The sequence below is a fragment of the Lates calcarifer genome, linkage group LG1 (genome assembly GCF_001640805.2).
Source record: "Lates calcarifer isolate ASB-BC8 linkage group LG1, TLL_Latcal_v3, whole genome shotgun sequence".
Classification (NCBI taxonomy): Eukaryota; Metazoa; Chordata; class Actinopteri; family Centropomidae; genus Lates; species Lates calcarifer.
The window spans coordinates 6,994,308-7,012,184 of NC_066833.1; the positions used below are offsets into that span (position 1 = coordinate 6,994,308).

General features: G+C 39.2%; 1 protein-coding gene across 1 annotated transcript in view; it reads left to right on the top strand.

Annotated features, from left to right (window-relative positions):
• Positions 1-17,877, top strand: part of adcy5 (adenylate cyclase 5) — a 99,547-nt gene that overhangs the window by 75,953 nt on the left and 5,717 nt on the right. Inside the window, 3 exon segments of the mRNA XM_051069728.1 lie at positions 8,607-8,870; positions 9,281-9,485; positions 9,840-9,964. Of these exon segments, the coding sequence (XP_050925685.1) occupies positions 8,607-8,870; positions 9,281-9,485; positions 9,840-9,964 (594 nt within the window).

A 17,877-nucleotide genomic window follows, 5' to 3' on the forward strand; every position in this document is an offset into this window, starting at 1 on the left:
AGGATGAAATATAAGCATTCTATGAAGTGCTACACATTCATATTTCCCATCATTAATACTGCATGTTTTGGTCTGTAATCTACAATTACAACAGCCTGTGGCATTATATTATCTTTCAGGACAATAATGCCCCCCACCCCCATTTATAGGATTATTGAAATCGATAATGTGCAACATTAATGACGCTAAATTCTGCCGCTTGAAAAAATACAAATTAAAATAACTGAAATTGAAAATGGAAAATACGGAGCTACCATCCACTACTTTTTTTTTTTTTGGTGGGGGTGGGGGGGACTGACGGTCTTTAGACAACCCCCGTCCTGCAGAGTCAGCCTCTCTCAGCCGTTGTGCCAAAATCGATTGGTTGTTCCACCTGTGGGACGGAGCTTAGGTAGAAGTAACACCGGTAACGAGTTAACCACGAACATAAACTGCTCGGAGCAGTTTAGAGACGCAGCGTAAATTACCGTGGCAGCAGACCCCTGGTAAAACCTATCCACCTTTCGTAGTACAGGAAGTTACACCTGACGTCACCAAATTACTCCTGAAATTACCCTGATAAGCCAGTAACCTCGCTTCGTAGTCCAGGCCTCAGCGGTCCCCATGACCCCCCCCCGTGACGTCATTCAATTAGCCGTACCTTTCCAGACACCGACGGTCCCCATGCTTATCATCCCCATCCCCCACTCTTTGATGTCGTTCAATTAGCTGCGCTGCCTCGCGGTTTTTAGTAACAGCACTGAGGAGAAGACGAGAGGAGCTGGATGAATGAGTGTGACCATCGGAGGAGAAAGCGATGGAAACTAAGTAAGTACATAAAACGAACTGTTTTTATTAATAACGATGTTAGCGATGTTAGATGTTTTTGCAGCCACCTCAGTCGTTTTTTCATGATTCGACATGACATGGTTATTAGCACTGCGTGGTTCGCTAATGCTAACGTTACCTAGCTTGTCACTGTAGAGCGTTGAACAAAAATGTTAGCATGCCATTTCAACATTTTTAGGCAGTAGACTGTCTTTTTGGCACATATATTTGCTTGATTCACCTGCCACTCACATGTATTGGGCTGCACTCATGCTAAGGTTCAGGGTTGTGAAAGGAGTGCCAGCATCAGGAGGGTGTTTAAACCTGCTACAGCTCTCTCTGCATCTAATGTTCAGTTACTGTAATAGTTGAAGTGAATGTAAATGTCTTAAGTAAGGAACAATTAATTACTCTTCCCAATCTTATTGTTAGGCCTTGTTGAGAATTTCATTAATTTGATTGACAGCTATTCACAATCTTTTAACAGACAAAAATCTTATTTGCTAGTCTAGAACAATGTTGACTGTACTGTGGCTCTAAATCAAAATTGTGAAAATAGTGTATTTGATGGTCAAATGTTACATGTTACAGGTAGATTCACTTTTTTGTCTTTGATGTCCTGCAGACAGAGTGGCCAACTCATCAGAATGAGGACACACTTAAGTCACCTGAGGGGGCGTTATTTTAATTGCTTGTCCAGGTGCACAGAATACAAAAAATACCACACAGGTAATAATGCTGGCTCATTATTTGGCCATCTGATTTTCAGTTGTGATACAATAATCACATTACACTATTCTTGTACAGTACACCATTATCCTATTTTACCACCTAAGCAATAGTCAGATAGTATCAGTCAGTCAAACAGTATGGAGAGAATCTATAGATTAGTTCCACAAAAGTAAAGTGCTCAAAACAAACCACAGACTCAGATGCTGCAAGAGGCTTTTGCCTGCAGCAACAGTGATGGAAGAAGATAATGTTACATCAGCAAAGACATGGTTGCAATGTACATGTTCAATAGTTATTCGTTTTCAGTTCATTTCATATGACAGTAGTTTAATAGACTACTCCATCCTGCTATTGTTACTGGCCAGTTGCAATGCAGGTGTCCTCCCAGGTGATTAGAATTACATACATCCCTGAAAGCTCAAGTTCTGATGCTGGTGATGACCCAGATGTACCAGCTTGGAGGAGAACTGACAGTATACTAGCAAATATGCATTCTGAAACATAACAAGTTAACATTGGAATTAACCACCATGTCTCTCTATTAACCATGTAGCTCTTGCAAAACCACACCAACTCTAACCCTGTCTGACATACAGGGTTCATTGTCAGGTTAGATTGCCAAGGTTCTAAGAGGGTCTTACAGACAATTTAAGATTTTCACACTTGGTTCATGTCTCTTCTTCTTTTAACTATAAGCCTCTTGTATGTTTCATTTTCAGCTTACCAGAAATATTTTGAATGGTTCTCCAAAGTATCTGAGGGATCAGAGGCCTGTACAAGCTGCATTGAAAGGACTGGTGATGACTATACTCCATCAGAGGCAGTACATGAAAGCAGTCCGCAAAAACCTGACCGTCCTGTAACCAAAAGTCCATTTATGAAGCAGAAGACATCACAGAGGACTTATCGAAGAAGGACATGGCCCAGGGTTTCTTCAGAGGAGGACAAGAGGATAGGAGGTAAAAACTCTGATGACACAAACCTTTTCTGTTACCTTTTCTACACAGAACACCGGAAGACAATGGGCACAATTAAGCCTCTTCTCTTTCTCACCACAGCAGAGCACCTCAGGCTGATAAGGAAGCCCATTTCCATTAGTATAAGAAAAAAACTGCCTGTGTTAAGTCAAAATCATGAGGTAAAAAGTCATAATTGTGAGATAAGTCCAAATTATAAGATAAATCAAAATTATGAAATAATGTCAAAATTACAAGATAATAAATTGAAATTATGAGATAATGTCGAAATTGGGAGATTAAAAAAATATGAGATAATGTCGAAATTACGAGATAATAAAATGGGATAATGAGAAAGTCATAATTGTGGGGTAATAAATCTGAATTATGAGATAAATCAAAATTATGAGATAAAAAGTCATAATTTTGAGATAACATCGAAATTCTGAGAGAAATCTAAATTACGAGATAGTAAATTGAGATTATGAAATAATGTCAAAATTACAAGATAATAAATTGAAATTATGAGATAATGTCACAATTGGTAGATTTAAAAAATATGAGATGTCGAAATTACGAGATTAAAAAAATGAGATAATGTCGAAATTACGAGATTAAAAAATATGAGATAATGTCGAAATTACGAGATTTAAAAAATATGAGATAATGTCGAAATTACGAGATTAAAAAAATATGAGATAATGTCAAAATTACGAGATTAAAAAAATATGAGATAATGTCGAAATTACGAGATTAAAAAAATATGAGATAATGTCGAAATTACGAGATTAAAAAAATATGAGATAATGTCAAAATTACGAGATTAAAAAAATATGAGATAATGTTGAAATTACGAGATTAAAAAAATATGAGATAATGTCAAAATTATGACATAATAAAATGGAATTATGACATAAGAAGTCATAATTATAAGAGAAATTGAAATTATGAGATAAAAAGCCATAATTATGAGATAATGTCGAAATTATAAGATACACAACACTCAAAGTAGCAGTTCTTTGGTGTGAGTTCTCTTATTCAACTTGACAACGAAATGGATTGTGAGCACATTGAAGATTTTAAATTTAAAAAAAATTTAAACAGGGCTTTACAATAGATGAAATACCTAATTTGCTTGCTGATTCACACTGGATTATATGGAGCAAACCCACCCTTGAAAAGAGAAGCAGCTCTTGTCTAGACTGAATAAAAATGATGTGGCTGAAGTGGCAATCTTCATTGAACAGCAACTGGAAACATCTGGTCAGTAATAATAATAATAATAATAATAATAATAATAATAATAATAATACATTTTATTTATAAGCGCCTTTCTGACACCCAAGGACACTGTACAATATATAATAAACAAGGACCAGGATTTTATTTCCAATAAACAGGAGGTGAGGGAGGAAGGTGGGAAAGTGGAGCTTGGCTTGCTAGAGAGGTAGAGCTGGGTGTCATCCGCGAAGCAGTGGAAATGGATGTTGAATTTACGGAAGATATATACGGAAGAAGGTAAGTGATAAAGAGAAGGGGCCCCAGGACAGAGCCCTGGGGCACACCTGTAGTGACTGGGGAGGGGTTGGATTTGAAGGATTTTAGCTGTATGAACTGAGTGCGGCCTAACAGATAAGAACGAAACCAGTCAAGGGGGGTGTGAGTGATGCCAATGGAGGAGAGTCTACTGAGAAGGATAGGGTGTGAGATGGTGTCAAAGGCCGCACTCAGGTCAAGGAGGATGAGGATGGAGAGTAAACCGGTGTCAGCTGCAATGAAGAGGTCATTGGTGATTTTAATGAGGGCGGTTTCTGTACTATGTTGGGAGCGGAAGCCAGACTGGAAGGGTTCATAGAGGCTATTAGAAGTTAAATGCAGGTGAAGTTGAGAGGCGACTATTTTTTCAAGAATTTTGGAGATGAATGGTAAGTTTGAGATGGGGCGAAGGTTATTGTAGTTGTTGGAGTAGTGAAGGAACAGTTCCGGTGGTGAGTGAAGAGTGATAGTAGATATGAGGGGAAGAAGGGAGGAAAGGCAGGATTTGACCAAGGTTGTGGGGAGGGGATCCAGCTGGCATGTGGAGAGCTTGGATTTGCTGATGAGGTTCGAGATTACAGAGGCATCGGGGAGTTGAAAACAAGAGAAGGACTGACAGTGTGGGAGAAATTCAGGAGGGGGAGGTGGCAGAGAGTCAGAGTGCAAGTGCTGGTGAATATTGCAGATTTTTTCATTAAAAAACATCATTATAGAATTACAGGTGTCAGTTGAGTACAGATGGGGGGGTAGGGAGTCAGGAGGATGGAGAATTTTGTTAAGCAGTGCAAACAGTGTCTTGGTGTTTCCTTCATTAGAGCTGATAAGACCAGAGTAAAAGTTTGATCTGGTTATAGCAATTGTGTCCTTGTATTGTAACATATGGGTTTTGTGCATTTCTTTGTGAACAGTAAGACCAGTTTTTTTATAGAGCCACTCAAGTTGTCGACCTTTCGCTTTCATAGTCCGGAGTTCAGGAGTATACCAGGGAGCAGTTTATGTGAAGGAAACAGACCTTGTTTTCACTGGGGCAAGAGAGTTGAGGATGCTGTTTAAACCATTATTGTAGTGAGTTATGAAGTCATCAGGGGTGGAGAGATAGTCCGGGATTGGGATATTGTCAATATTGGAGCGGAGAGTATCTATGTTAATGTCCTTCAAATTCCGAAATGAAATGAGGCATGGTGATTTGATTGCTGTGAGGCAGAGTGCGACGTTGAATGATAGGAGGAAATGGTCTGTTACATGGAGTTCGAAAGATGTGAGGTTGGAGAGGGTGAGACCAGAACAACAGATTAAGTCCAGAGTATGTCCTTTTGAGTGTGTCGGGAAGTCTACAAACTGATGGAATCCAAAGCTGTCCAGAGATGATGTAAAGTTTCTGGAGAGAGGCAGATTACTGTTGTCCAGGTGTATGTTGAAATCCCCCAGTAATATTACATTTGGTGAGAGAGTGGACAGATGAGTGAGTAGAGTGGCAAAGTCATTTAAAAAGTCACTGTGAGGCTTAGGGGGGCGGTAGACTGTAGCAACGATGGTGGGAGTAGGTCCAGACAGCTTAAACACAGTACATTCAAATGAGTTGAAAACAGGTACAGGTACTGGTAAAACTTTCCAGTTAGCCTGGGGGGAGTGGATTCATTTAATTGAGAAAAGTCATTTGGCTGTTGCCAAGTTTCAGTCAGACAGAGAAAATCAAGCTTACGGTCAGTGAGGAGATCCTGGATGAGATGTCCCTTGCTCATGAGTGAGTGGATGTTAAGTAGACCGAAGTTGACTGTGGTGTTGTCATGTTTGGTGGAGGCATTCGCCGACTTGGCTAAGCTGGCTAATGCTCGGTGGTCAACAGCCCGGCCGGTGTTTCTGCGAGGGCGACGAGAGGTGGACCAGAAGGATTTTATTGTTTTGGAGTTGTCATGATGAAAATTCCTGCGGGATCCACGATGGATGTATCTCCGGCGAGGGAGGACAGCAATGTCTGGGTGATGGTGCAGCACTGGCGGTGGAGGAGAGAAGCTCAGCGGCTGTATACCGAAGATGCCCAGCCACAGGGTGATGGCAGAACCACAGGAAGATCCAGATGAGTGCAGACCAGGTATAAAACTTGCTGGTCCACATAATGCCTGGAGCTGCAGGGTGGAACAGTAAGTGCCAGGTGGACAGCCAGGTGCAGTGTTCCAGCAGGTAAGCTAGTGTTGGCCCGCTCACACACGAAAACGATCGTACGATCGTTACTTAATCAAAGAAAAGTGGGTTCTTTGACTCAAGCAGGATGCAATTTCACCGTCCAAACAGGCAATAAACCATAAAACAGGTTAAGTTAAAAGGTAGATTAAAAGGTAGATTACCGGCGAGCAGTGGCAGCAAGTCGCGCCAGCATTCACTCACTTCCGGCCAGTGTCATGGTTACCTTATTTAGGATAACATATTGTTGGCATGGCGAGGACAGCTAGGTGCGCCACTGGACTGTATGCAGACTTTTCCAAATTATCTCAATTTCAACGCATCATCGCATGATTATGACTTGCTATCTCTTTGACTTAATGTGAGCAGTTTTTTTCCTCATACCAGTGGAAACGAGCTTCCATAGGCTGAAAACATTTGAACATCTTAAAAAAAAATGACACTTTTATTTCAAAGTTGCAGACACAAATGGTAAGTATTACTGTAACAGCTGAGAAAGATACTGTCTCTGTATGTGGCCAAGACAAAGTACAGAATTTTCTAATAGTTCTTGTTCTTAAGAAAAACATTGTACACAGTGCTTTCTTTATCTGCACTATCAATTAAGAGGCTGATAGTGTGCTATGTTGCCTACAAAATGACATTATCTTGTATTAATATACTCATAATTCCTTATTTGAACAAGATCCTCAAGATCAAAGAAAATGCTGTGACCTGTTGATCATCTTAAAACAGGTTAAATTAAATGTTTTCTCTCTCAGTACCACCAGTGAAACAAACTGTAATGCAGTGCACTGTTATGATTAGGTAATGTATGGAAGTCTATCTAGATGGCTTACATTCAGACAGTGAAGGTGTGTTATCAGTTAGCTATCAGTATGTTTCTATGACATTGGTGACCAACATTACATGTGAATAAGTAAGTCTCATTACTGCACAGTTAATTATAGGTAATTGAATTGCTGGTCTAGACCCCTGATTTTCTTTTTTCCCCTTGTCTTTTAGAGACCTCAAAGAGGAGGAGCTGGTCAGGTGGGGAAGTTCATGCTATAGAAAAGACCCTGAAAGCTGTCACTGAACCTGGTAAAGTACCTGGCAAATCTGAGTGTGCTGCCTCACCTGAAGCACTGAAACTTAAAGTGCAAGAAGAATTTACTAAACACTGCACCTGTTCTTTCCATTTGCACTTGTACTTATTGTGCATGTGTTGAGGATACATGTGTTGATAGCTGTGGTTACTCATGAATAGCATGGTGGATGTTCATAGAGTAATGCTTGTATTGTCAAGTAACATATACTAAGATAGAACTTGGGATGCACGCAAGACGCTGTTCTTTCAAGTTCTGTCTGTTTTGTTTAGAGGAAAACTTTTCTCCTGCTTCTGTCAATCTCTGGGAGGCTCCTCTGTGTAATGTTTATTCCAGTGTTACCTTGTCGGTTGTCACCACCAGAAAACCAGTTTGTGAGTCGGCTCACTAATGCACTGTACTGCGGAGGGAACACATGAATGGGCCAACTGTGAATCCAGTGTTTACAAAGGTTTATATATTAAATAAATGCAACTGACATTTTGAAATACACAAGTTTAACCTGTCTCTACTTTTTACACAGTTGATCTGGGTTTTCCACAACAACTACATTTTGGAAACAGTCTGGGGGTGTGTGTTGGTCCCCACAGGGACTAAAATTCAGGTTTAAAATTTAGGTTTGAGTATTTGATGTTTCATGTGATTTTCATCTTAGTTAATAGTAGTAGTTAAAACTATGTCTCTAGACCACTCAGAAAGGGTGGATCCCACCGAGACCCTTCCAGTCAGTCGGTCCCACAGGGTAGTAAAAACAGGTATGTGTGTGCATGGAGTTGGTTTAAAGACTCATTTAGGGCACAGTACAAGATGCTGCCATCAAGAAAAATATTTTTCCTGTTTTTGTGTATTTTCTGAATTCTTTTCCACCGTTTTTTCTGAAAAGCCAAAACATGTGTTTTACTGGCAAGCAAAATTTGAATATCTCTTAAGGTTAATTTGTTGCTGTTATCAGTGCTTTGTTGTGCATATTTATAATAATAATAATAATAATAATAATAATAATGATCTACCAAAAGTCTCTCTTTTAGTATTTAATACTTATCTGCTGTAGGCTCCAAAGGTTGTTCTGAGAAGTTTACATCTTTCATGATGGCAGCTATAATAGCCCTCACTTCACCAATAAATCACAAAACAGTGTGACACAGCAGTAGTGAATGTAGCCTTATATTATTCTCCATGAGCCTCAAATATCTGTACCAAATTCAGTTGTCAAGATACCTCACTGCATACCCAAAAGTAGTGTTTTTTACTACGTGATTTAGCTTTCATTTAGTCTTTAATCCCAGTCTTGAACTCTCTTCACCAGGCCACAGAGGAGAAGGAGGAGATGGAGGAGCTACAGGCCTACAACCGCCGTCTGCTCCACAACATCCTACCCAAAGACGTGGCTGCCCACTTCCTGCAGCGCGAGCGGCGTAATGATGAGCTCTACTACCAGTCGTGTGAATGCGTTGCAGTCATGTTCGCCTCTATCAGCAACTTTTCAGAGTTCTATGTGGAGCTGGAGGCCAACAACGAGGGAGTGGAGTGTCTACGGCTGCTCAATGAGATCATTGCTGACTTTGATGAGGTGAGATGTGAACAAAGCCAGCTGGAAGTTGAGTGTGTGTGTGTGTGTGTGTGTGTGTGTGAGGAAGGATGTAAACTTATGTGGGACTGTGGGACCTACTGCCATCAGTGGTGTTTAGGAGAGAGTTGTTTCCTAGTAAAATGAAGACTAGGGTGGATTCTGTCTGATTTTATTCTCTTAATGCTTGTAAAAAGAGAGACTTTAAGATAGTTTGTAATGCTGTATGAGGTTAGTTACGTCTCTTGATCATTTCCTGAGAAAAATATCCATCTCTTGCTACTAAAAACAATTTTTGTTAGAACTGGAGCTCAAAGTAAAGGTCATTTTATCAACTTAGAATTGGATTCAATGAAACTGAACCAAAACCCTGCTTAATAAAGATTAAACTTTCCCTCTTCTGTCACCATCAGATCATTAGTGAGGATCAGTTCCGTCAACTGGAGAAGATCAAGACCATCGGCTCCACCTACATGGCAGCCTCCGGCCTCAACGACTCAACATATGACAAGGCTGGTCGCTCACACATCCGCGCTCTGGCTGATTACGCCATGCGGCTGATGGACCAGATGAAATACATCAATGAACACTCTTTTAACAACTTCAAAATGAAAATAGGTGAGCTGCAGAAAAGAATAAGGGATTTTGTTCATCTGACAGGGATGCAGATGGTGTGAGATTGTTATTGACTGGAACAAAAATGAAAGCAATTGTTAACTCTTCAGACTAACTTTAACTTGTCAAATTGGAACTGAAAAGTAAATTTCCAAACTGATATACAGTACATCTATCTTGGGAGAGAAAGCTCAATCTAAAAATGTTTTTTTAGCATAAAAGAAGCTGCTGCAGTAAACATAATTGTCCTATCATGTTTTGTGTTTTTTAAAAAAGAATAAATTGTTAACATTCTGTGATATGAATATTTTTGTGATTAAGTACTTCATGTTGTATGATATCTGTTTCTTTTCTTAGGTCTTAACATTGGCCCTGTGGTAGCCGGGGTGATTGGGGCCAGGAAACCTCAGTATGATATCTGGGGGAACACAGTGAATGTTGCAAGTCGCATGGACAGCACAGGTGTACCGGAGAGAATCCAGGTGACATAACATGTGGCACTGCACTGCCAAAATAATAATCTTACAGTAATTATTTACATTAAATCACATTTCACTTGGTAAAAAGCTATAAAATAAAACTCAATTCTATATTTTCCAAAATAAGTAAATTATATAATTTTAAGATAATATTTTAGATATAATATTTTCACTTTTGTGGTTTACGCTGTGTGTGTGTGTTCTATTGAAGACATAACTATGGTGGCCATGATGGTCAAAACATAAAAACATTTCAGGTTACAGAAAGGGTGGGGCAGCACTTCTTGTTTGTGATTGTACAAAACCCAAGTCAATAGTTTGTTTGCATATGACATCAGCAAAATGCATCTGAAGGGCAGTAAGTCTACATGGGATGCAACACCTCTGATGAAGACTGCAGGCTTGGCAGCCACAACATGTCAGGTAAAAAAAACACCTGTCTTTATATAAGGGAAGTAAATTGAATAAGAAAGTCAGGAAAAATTAGCCTCTTCAGTTTTTTGTTTACATGTTCTTTTCACTGTGAATTTTAGTGCCCACACTCCAAAGCAAGATAAGGTTAATCTGTGCCTGTGTGCTGTAGACAAGGGATTGAGTGTTGCAACTCTGTAATGTGGAACTATAATGACATTTTTGTTGAAAGAATTTTACCTGATCCAGAATTTTGGGATGATATATAATATGATAAATATGAATATGTTGACATGTAATATGATGAAAGCTCAAATCAGCTCAGGCTCTAGATTCAGTCATATTTTGCAAATGAAAAATACATGAGTAACATGAATGTATGAAACCTGTACAAGTTTATTACTGATCAATAATCAAAAACATACTTAATATAATGAGGTGTGTTAGTCAGTGGGTGGTGCTGGACAAATTGAGAGAGAGAACAGTCTGAAACAGTCCTATCTTAAGTCCTCCTGGTATAAAGGCCAGTTAGTCCCAGTCACACTGATACTCTGCTTATTAGGGACCTGCAAGTTAACACAGAAACAGACAAGGGGAAAAAAAAACACAGCAGGCCCTTGTAAAGCAGGAAGACGGTTTCATACCCCTCCATAGAAACAGGATCCCAAACCCTGAACCAGAAACAAGCTCAACGTAAACTATATAAAACATTGAACCTCTAAAAGTATCTTAATTTGAAGAAGTGAATTTTTAAGTGAAAAATGCAGTCGGTCAGAGGCTCAAAGAAAAAGCTAACCATTGTATCAATTAGCTCAAACTGATAAACACCTGCTTGGTAGTTCCAAGGACACCAGTATGATTCTTATGAGAGGCAATGAATTTTAAAGTTTGCAATCAAATGCAAACAGTCAAAGGCTCAAAAAAATCTGTTAAGCAATTGTATCAGTTAGTTGTAGCTGTTAAGCACCTGCATGGTAATTCTGACAATGCCATGAATAGAAGAACATGACCAGCACTGCAACATCAGGACAAAGAATTGCAGAGTTCAGCAAACTTCCAGCATGGAAATAAACCCCAAAATAGTTGTAATCAATTAGAGTGGATGAAGGACAGTTGATCTAGCCATTCACAATTCTAATTCGGTATAAAGACTAGAAGAAGCACAAAGCGCAAAGCTCTGCCACAATTTTTATTACCTTTGATTGAATTTAGGTCTGAAAAGTTCAGACTTTTATGAAACTGAATCCAATTCATACCACAATGTTGCAACACTCAGTATCCAGAATGTGAAGCTGTGTCTGACTTTAAAGGTAGTAAACACCACGCCTGTCTGGTGTAACATTAGTAGAAGGAACATGTAAACAATAGACAGGAGAGGTTAATTTTGTCTGACTTTTCATTAAATTCATTCCTCTTATATAAAGATAGGTGGGGATTTTTTTACATGACATGTTTCAACTGTTGAACCTGCAGTCTTCATCAGAGATGTTGCTGAAGCTTCCTGTCAGTTGATTTATGTGGACAAGGTTGTCCTACCTGTTACCATATAAATCAGCTGACAAGAAGTCTTAGTCACATTTCTGATGAAGATTATAGGCTTGGCAGTTGGAACATCAGTTAAAAATTAAAAAACAACACCTATTGAAGAAATCAACCACTATGTATACAAGTATGCATGCCAGTATCTTTCCACAATTCCAGGAGTTTTCTGAAATCTATTTTAGTCAAAAAATAGGAATTCATCTAATGTGCTCTGCAAAGCTGCACTCCACATGTGGCTGCTGGCTGAATTTAGAATACGCCTATTCAAGTTAATGAAAAATGTAAATTATAAATGGCCACATTGGTTTCACTCAGTTAGATGTGAAATCATTATAGCTTAATAACTCAAAGCTACTTTGAACACAGATGGAAACCTTTAATTTGAGCTCATTTGTCTCCACTGCACCTTCTGAAACTCCATTAACGTAAGAGCAAATATGACTCACTGCTTCCTAATGAACATGAAACAGTGACAAAGCAGCAGCATGATGACACCATCAACAATTTAATGTAACTTTTCCACTGCATGTTTTTTTAATAGATGACTAAATTTTGATTAATAGATAAGTTAATAGATATATTTAAATTCATGTTCTTTATAGTAACATTTTATTTTACTAACATTTTATTAGTATCAGACAAAAGAAAAACATAATTTCGGGTGCCTAATTTCTGCCTATATTTGATAAGTTTGGCACTTATGTCATATTAAATGTTATTATCTATATCAAAAGCCAAGCTTTCCTTTCGCAGGCTAAATTATAACTATGATATTTTTACCAATCAAATTGGGCAAATTTCCAATACAGCACCAAGAATTAAGGTAAACAAATTTCCTCTATGTTTTCACCTAAAATAATTTCTTCTAATTTGGTACAGACATTCACTTTGACTCACGCATGAACTAATTAGAATTTCATGGTCAAAGGTCAAGGTCACTGTGACCACACAAAACACGTTTTTGGTCATAATTCAAGAATTCACGTTAATTAACTGCAGCTAGGACTGGTTGGTGAAGGCATACACTTAACTACATTGAGTGCTCAAAATGCTCTTTTGTGCACGACATACAATTTGTTCCCACGTTTTTTTTTTTTTTTTTTTTGAAACTTTCTTTTTATTACGTTTTCAGGTCTTTTTTTTTAACGATAAAGGGCTAACAAGGTAACATAAAACAGAGAGAACTTAATCATATAGAACAGACAGGTTGACTAGGTTGACATAGGTCTTACATTAGAGCAAAATGGGGTTATCATTCACACAGACAAAGGGTTACACGTTAAAGAATAAGAAGTCCACTTCTCCCAGTACTTAGTAAACTGGTCCGCTCGCAGTCTTAGGTTGAAAGTCAGTTTTTCCATGCATTGTATTTCGTTGACAATGGTGATCCAGTCATTCTTTGATGGCGAATTTGTCTGCAGCCATTTCCGTGTAATGGCCTTCTTGCTTGCAGCCAAGAGCACTTTGTAAAGATAGTTGTCCTGAGCCATAAGTCCAACTGGGCATTTACCAAGGTACAGGGTAATAAAAGAAAAATCAACTTTTAAACCAAGGATTGACTGAATTTCTCCAGCAAGTTCTTGCCAGTATGGTTGGATAAGGGGACAAGCCCAGAATATATGAAAGTGGTCGGCCATTGTCTGGCCACATTGTCTCCAGCATTTATCCTGACCCTGGAAATCCTGCTGTTTTGATTTCAATTTAGGAGTGACAAAAAATCTTATTATGTTCTTCCAGCAGAATTCTCGCCAGGCTCTGGAGTTAGTGGTTCTAGCTTGGCCCGCCCAAACGGCTTTCCAGTCATCCTCAGATATCTCCAGGCCAGACTCCGCCCCCCATTTTTGCTTAACCTGGAGAGTAGAATGGTTCTTGGAGCTTTGTAGTTGTTTATAAATTTGTGATATTAGATGTTTACTGTCTTTAGCTTTATATGCATCGGTAAATATACTGATCAGACTGGTATCCTTATTATCTGTTTGTTTGATTTCCTTGTTGAAGTAGTCTCTGACCTGGAAATACCTGAACATATCCTCTCTTCCCAGTCTGTATGATTTAGAGATATGAGTAAAAGACTGTAGGCTGTCCTTATCGGCTATAGTGCAGTAGGCGGTTATACCATTGTGTGCCCACTGCCTGAATCGCTTATCTAGAAGTGATGGAATAAACTCTGTGTCATATGACACCCATTTCAATATTTTTGCATGTTTCTCAAGATGGAGTTTTTTACAAGTGCTAAACCACACCTTAAGGGTAGCCCTGGTCCAGCGATTTAAGTTGTCCAGGTGAAGATCATGGTGTTGGTAATTACCTAATAAAGACTGTGCTGGTGTTTCAGATTGTTTCAACTCCAAATCTTTCCATTTAGCTGAGTAGTTTGGGTTACACCAGCAAGCTAGAGGTCTTAGCTGGGCAGCAATATAATAGTCTTCCATGCATGGTAGAGAGAGTCCCCCCTCATCTTTGGGTAACTGCAAGGTCTTATATTTAATTCGGGGCCTCTTACTGTCCCAGACGAATCTTGATATCATTCTATTCCATTCCGTAAAATCTTTAAGGGGGGTCTCTACAGGAAGTGACTGGAATAAATACAGTAGTCGGGGAAGGACATTCATTTTTATCGTTTCAATTCTATTAGACATGTCTAAGGGTTGTACAGTCCATCTATCTAGATCTGTTTTTATAGTCTTAATAACTGGATCATAATTTATCTTATATATTTTGGAAAGGTCTTTTGGAATCCAGACTCCCAGATATTTAATAGCAGGGGTGTCCCATTTAAAATCAAATCTGCTTTTCAAATCAGTGTTCGGTGTGAAATTATATGTGAGTATCTGGGTCTTATGTGTATTCAATTTATACCCAGAATATGAGCCAAACAGTCTCAAAAGAGACATCAGTTTAGGTACACTTCTCTGAACGTCAGTTACAGTGAGCAATATGTCATCTGCGAACAGACTTATATTCATTGTCTCCAATTGAAATCCCTTTAATCTCTGGATCCTCCCTTATTGCCTGAGCTAAGGGCTCTATAAAGAGCGCAAAGAGGGCGGGGCTTAGTGGGCATCCTTGGCGACAACCTCTCTCTAGCTTGATGGAGTGGGTTAGGTGGCCATTGATTCTTATTCTGGCAGTGGGGTTTGAGTAAAGTGATCTAATACAATACACAGATTTTTCATTAAAGCCAAAACGTTGCAGTGTTTGATAAAGAAAGCCCCATCCAACCGAGTCAAACGCTTTCTCTGCATCCAAACTAATGAGTGTTGCACTAATATTTTCCTTAATCACATAGTCTACCACATGGAGTGTTCGTCTAATATTGTCCTGAGTTTGTCTTTCTCTGACAAATCCTGTTTGGTCTGGGTCTATCATTTCAGAGACAATATGTTCTATCCTTTTGGCCATAATTGAGGCAAATAGCTTATAGTCCGTATTCAAAATGGATACTGGCCTATATGAACTACATTCTTCCTTGTCTTTACCCTCCTTGAGAATTATTGATATTACTGCTTCGCTCCAAGAATGGGGCATCTGGCCTTCCTTAAGGGTGTGATTGAAGCATCTAAGAAGAAGAGGCATCATCTCAAGTTTGAATGTTTTGTACCATTCACTAACAAATCCATCTGACCCTGGTGTTTTGTTGGTCTTTAATCAAGAGATTAAAGTTCAGCAGTTGTTATCTCAGCTGTCAGTTCATTATTCTGATGTTCTCCTATTGAGGGAAGATCCAGAGACTCCAGGAACCCTTCAACTACTGAATCATCAGCTCTGTCAGGTTGGGTATACAAGTCCTTACAGTATGCTTCAAAGGCTTGTTGAATTTCTTCTAGCTTATGGCAGATTTTGTTGTTTTTTGGGTTTCTTATTTTGTAAACAGTTCTTTCTGCTTGTTGCTTACGCAGTCTCCAAGACAGAAGCTTCATAGCCTTTGGGCCGGTTTCATAATATTTTTGTTTAGTAAACCTCATTTTCTTCTCATTTTCTTCTTCGTAAATCTGATTTATTTCTTGTTTAATACGTTTTAGTTGGGCCCATGTTTGTGGATCTCTGTGGGTTGAATGTTGGATTTCAAGGTCCTTCAGTTTAGACTGCAGCTCTGTTAAGTGTTTATGTTTCTCCTTTTTCCTATGGGCTGCAAAGGCTATGAGTTTACCCCTAAGTACTGCCTTCCAGGCATCCCACAGGACATTTGGTGATACTGTTCCATTATCATTATTTAGCAAATATTCTTTTAACTGCTCTTTTGTATAATCCTTACAAGCTCTATCATTCAACAGGCTAGTATTGAGTCTCCATAGAGTATTCTTCCTTTTGTTATTTAGGTGTAGAGAGAGGTACACTCCTGAATGGTCTGATACATCTCTAGCTCCTATCTTACATTCACTTATTCTATGTCTATCAGCACCTGAGATAAAAAATATAATCCAATCTGGAATATTCTGCGTGCTAGGCGAGTAGTAAGTAAATTGTTTTTCTGTGGGGTGAAGGTCCCTCCATACATCTATCATACCAAATTCCCTTAGCATTTTCCACATGAATACTGGGTTTTGGTTTCTCCTCTTGTGCAAATTTGTTGAGTCAAGTTTAGGTTGCAATTGAATATTGAAGTCACTCGCACAGATTAAAGTTCCTGATGTTTCTTGGGCTAGTAAGGCTAGTAATAAATGATCTGTCATGCCATAGTGGCATATATACATTTAACAAAGTGACTTGTTCTTTGAGATCAATCTTGCCTTTGACTAAGATATAGCGACCCTCCTTATCTTTAATTTGGGCAGTTAGTTGGAATTGTAGTTTATTTGAGAGTAAAATTGTCACTCCCCTCTTACGTCCAGATTTGTGAGAGGAGTAGAATGTGTTAGAGTACCCATCTTTTTAATTTTTCATGTTCTGAGTCAGAAGATGTGTCTCTTGCCAGAAAGCCACTTGAATATTTTCCCTTTTAATTTTAGCAATAACTTTGCTCCTTTTCACTGGGTTGTGTAACCCATTCACATTAAGTGTTATTAAATTATATTCCTGATAGTCCATTTGCTTTGTTTCTTTGTGTCAGTAATAGCCTGTTGCAACCTGTAACACCTTACCCTTGAACTTGGGTAGGAACAGCTACTGAAATATGAATACAGAACACAGTGAGTATACAACAAATTGACTTCCACAGTTAAAGAACTTGTCTGTTGTTTAAGACTGAGGGGGAAGCCTGATTTAACAAAAGGGCCCCTCTTTGAAGTTACAAAGGTTACTTCAATTGACATGGTGCTCTACCATGGCAGTCTCTCCTCCAGTCCACTCTCCCATTATCAATTGGCCTGCTTAATTCAAGCTAAAAGTCAGTCGTATTCAACGTGAAGAGGAGAGAGAGAGAAAAGATATCAGTTATCATGAGTCACTTGCTAATTATCAATTCACCTGGTGGGACTGAGGGGGATCAGACACATTGAGAACCTGGCGTTGGGGTCAGGTCTCCTGGGGGTTGTGGCGGAAAGCATGTAGTTTCTCTCGTATTCGCTCCAGGTGGGATGCTCGTTGACGATGCTTGACCCCGACCCTCTCCCACGCTGTGGTGCGAGGTTCCGGGGCTGGACCTGGCTCATTTTGGTCGATGGTGAACCCCCTTTTCCGCAGGTCGTCCGCGGCTTCTCTTGCATCATTGTAAATCCTGGGTCCACCGTCCAAAAATACCTTGAGCTTGGCAGGTGGGGGGGTCTGGAACCGCACACCTTTCTCTTTAAGCATTCTCCTTATTCCTGCGTACTCTCTTCTTTTCTTAACTATCTCCGTCGGGAAGTTGTGATCAAAATAAACTCTTGTGCCTTTGTAAAAGACCTCCTTCTTCTTCCAAGCAGACGCCAGGTTTAGTTCTTTAGTTTTAAACTCGTGAAAGTTAATTATCAATTAAATCAAGCTCGCCAGGGGTGGTCAGCTCTGACTTTAATAGTTTGGCCATAAAGTCCATCATATTATTT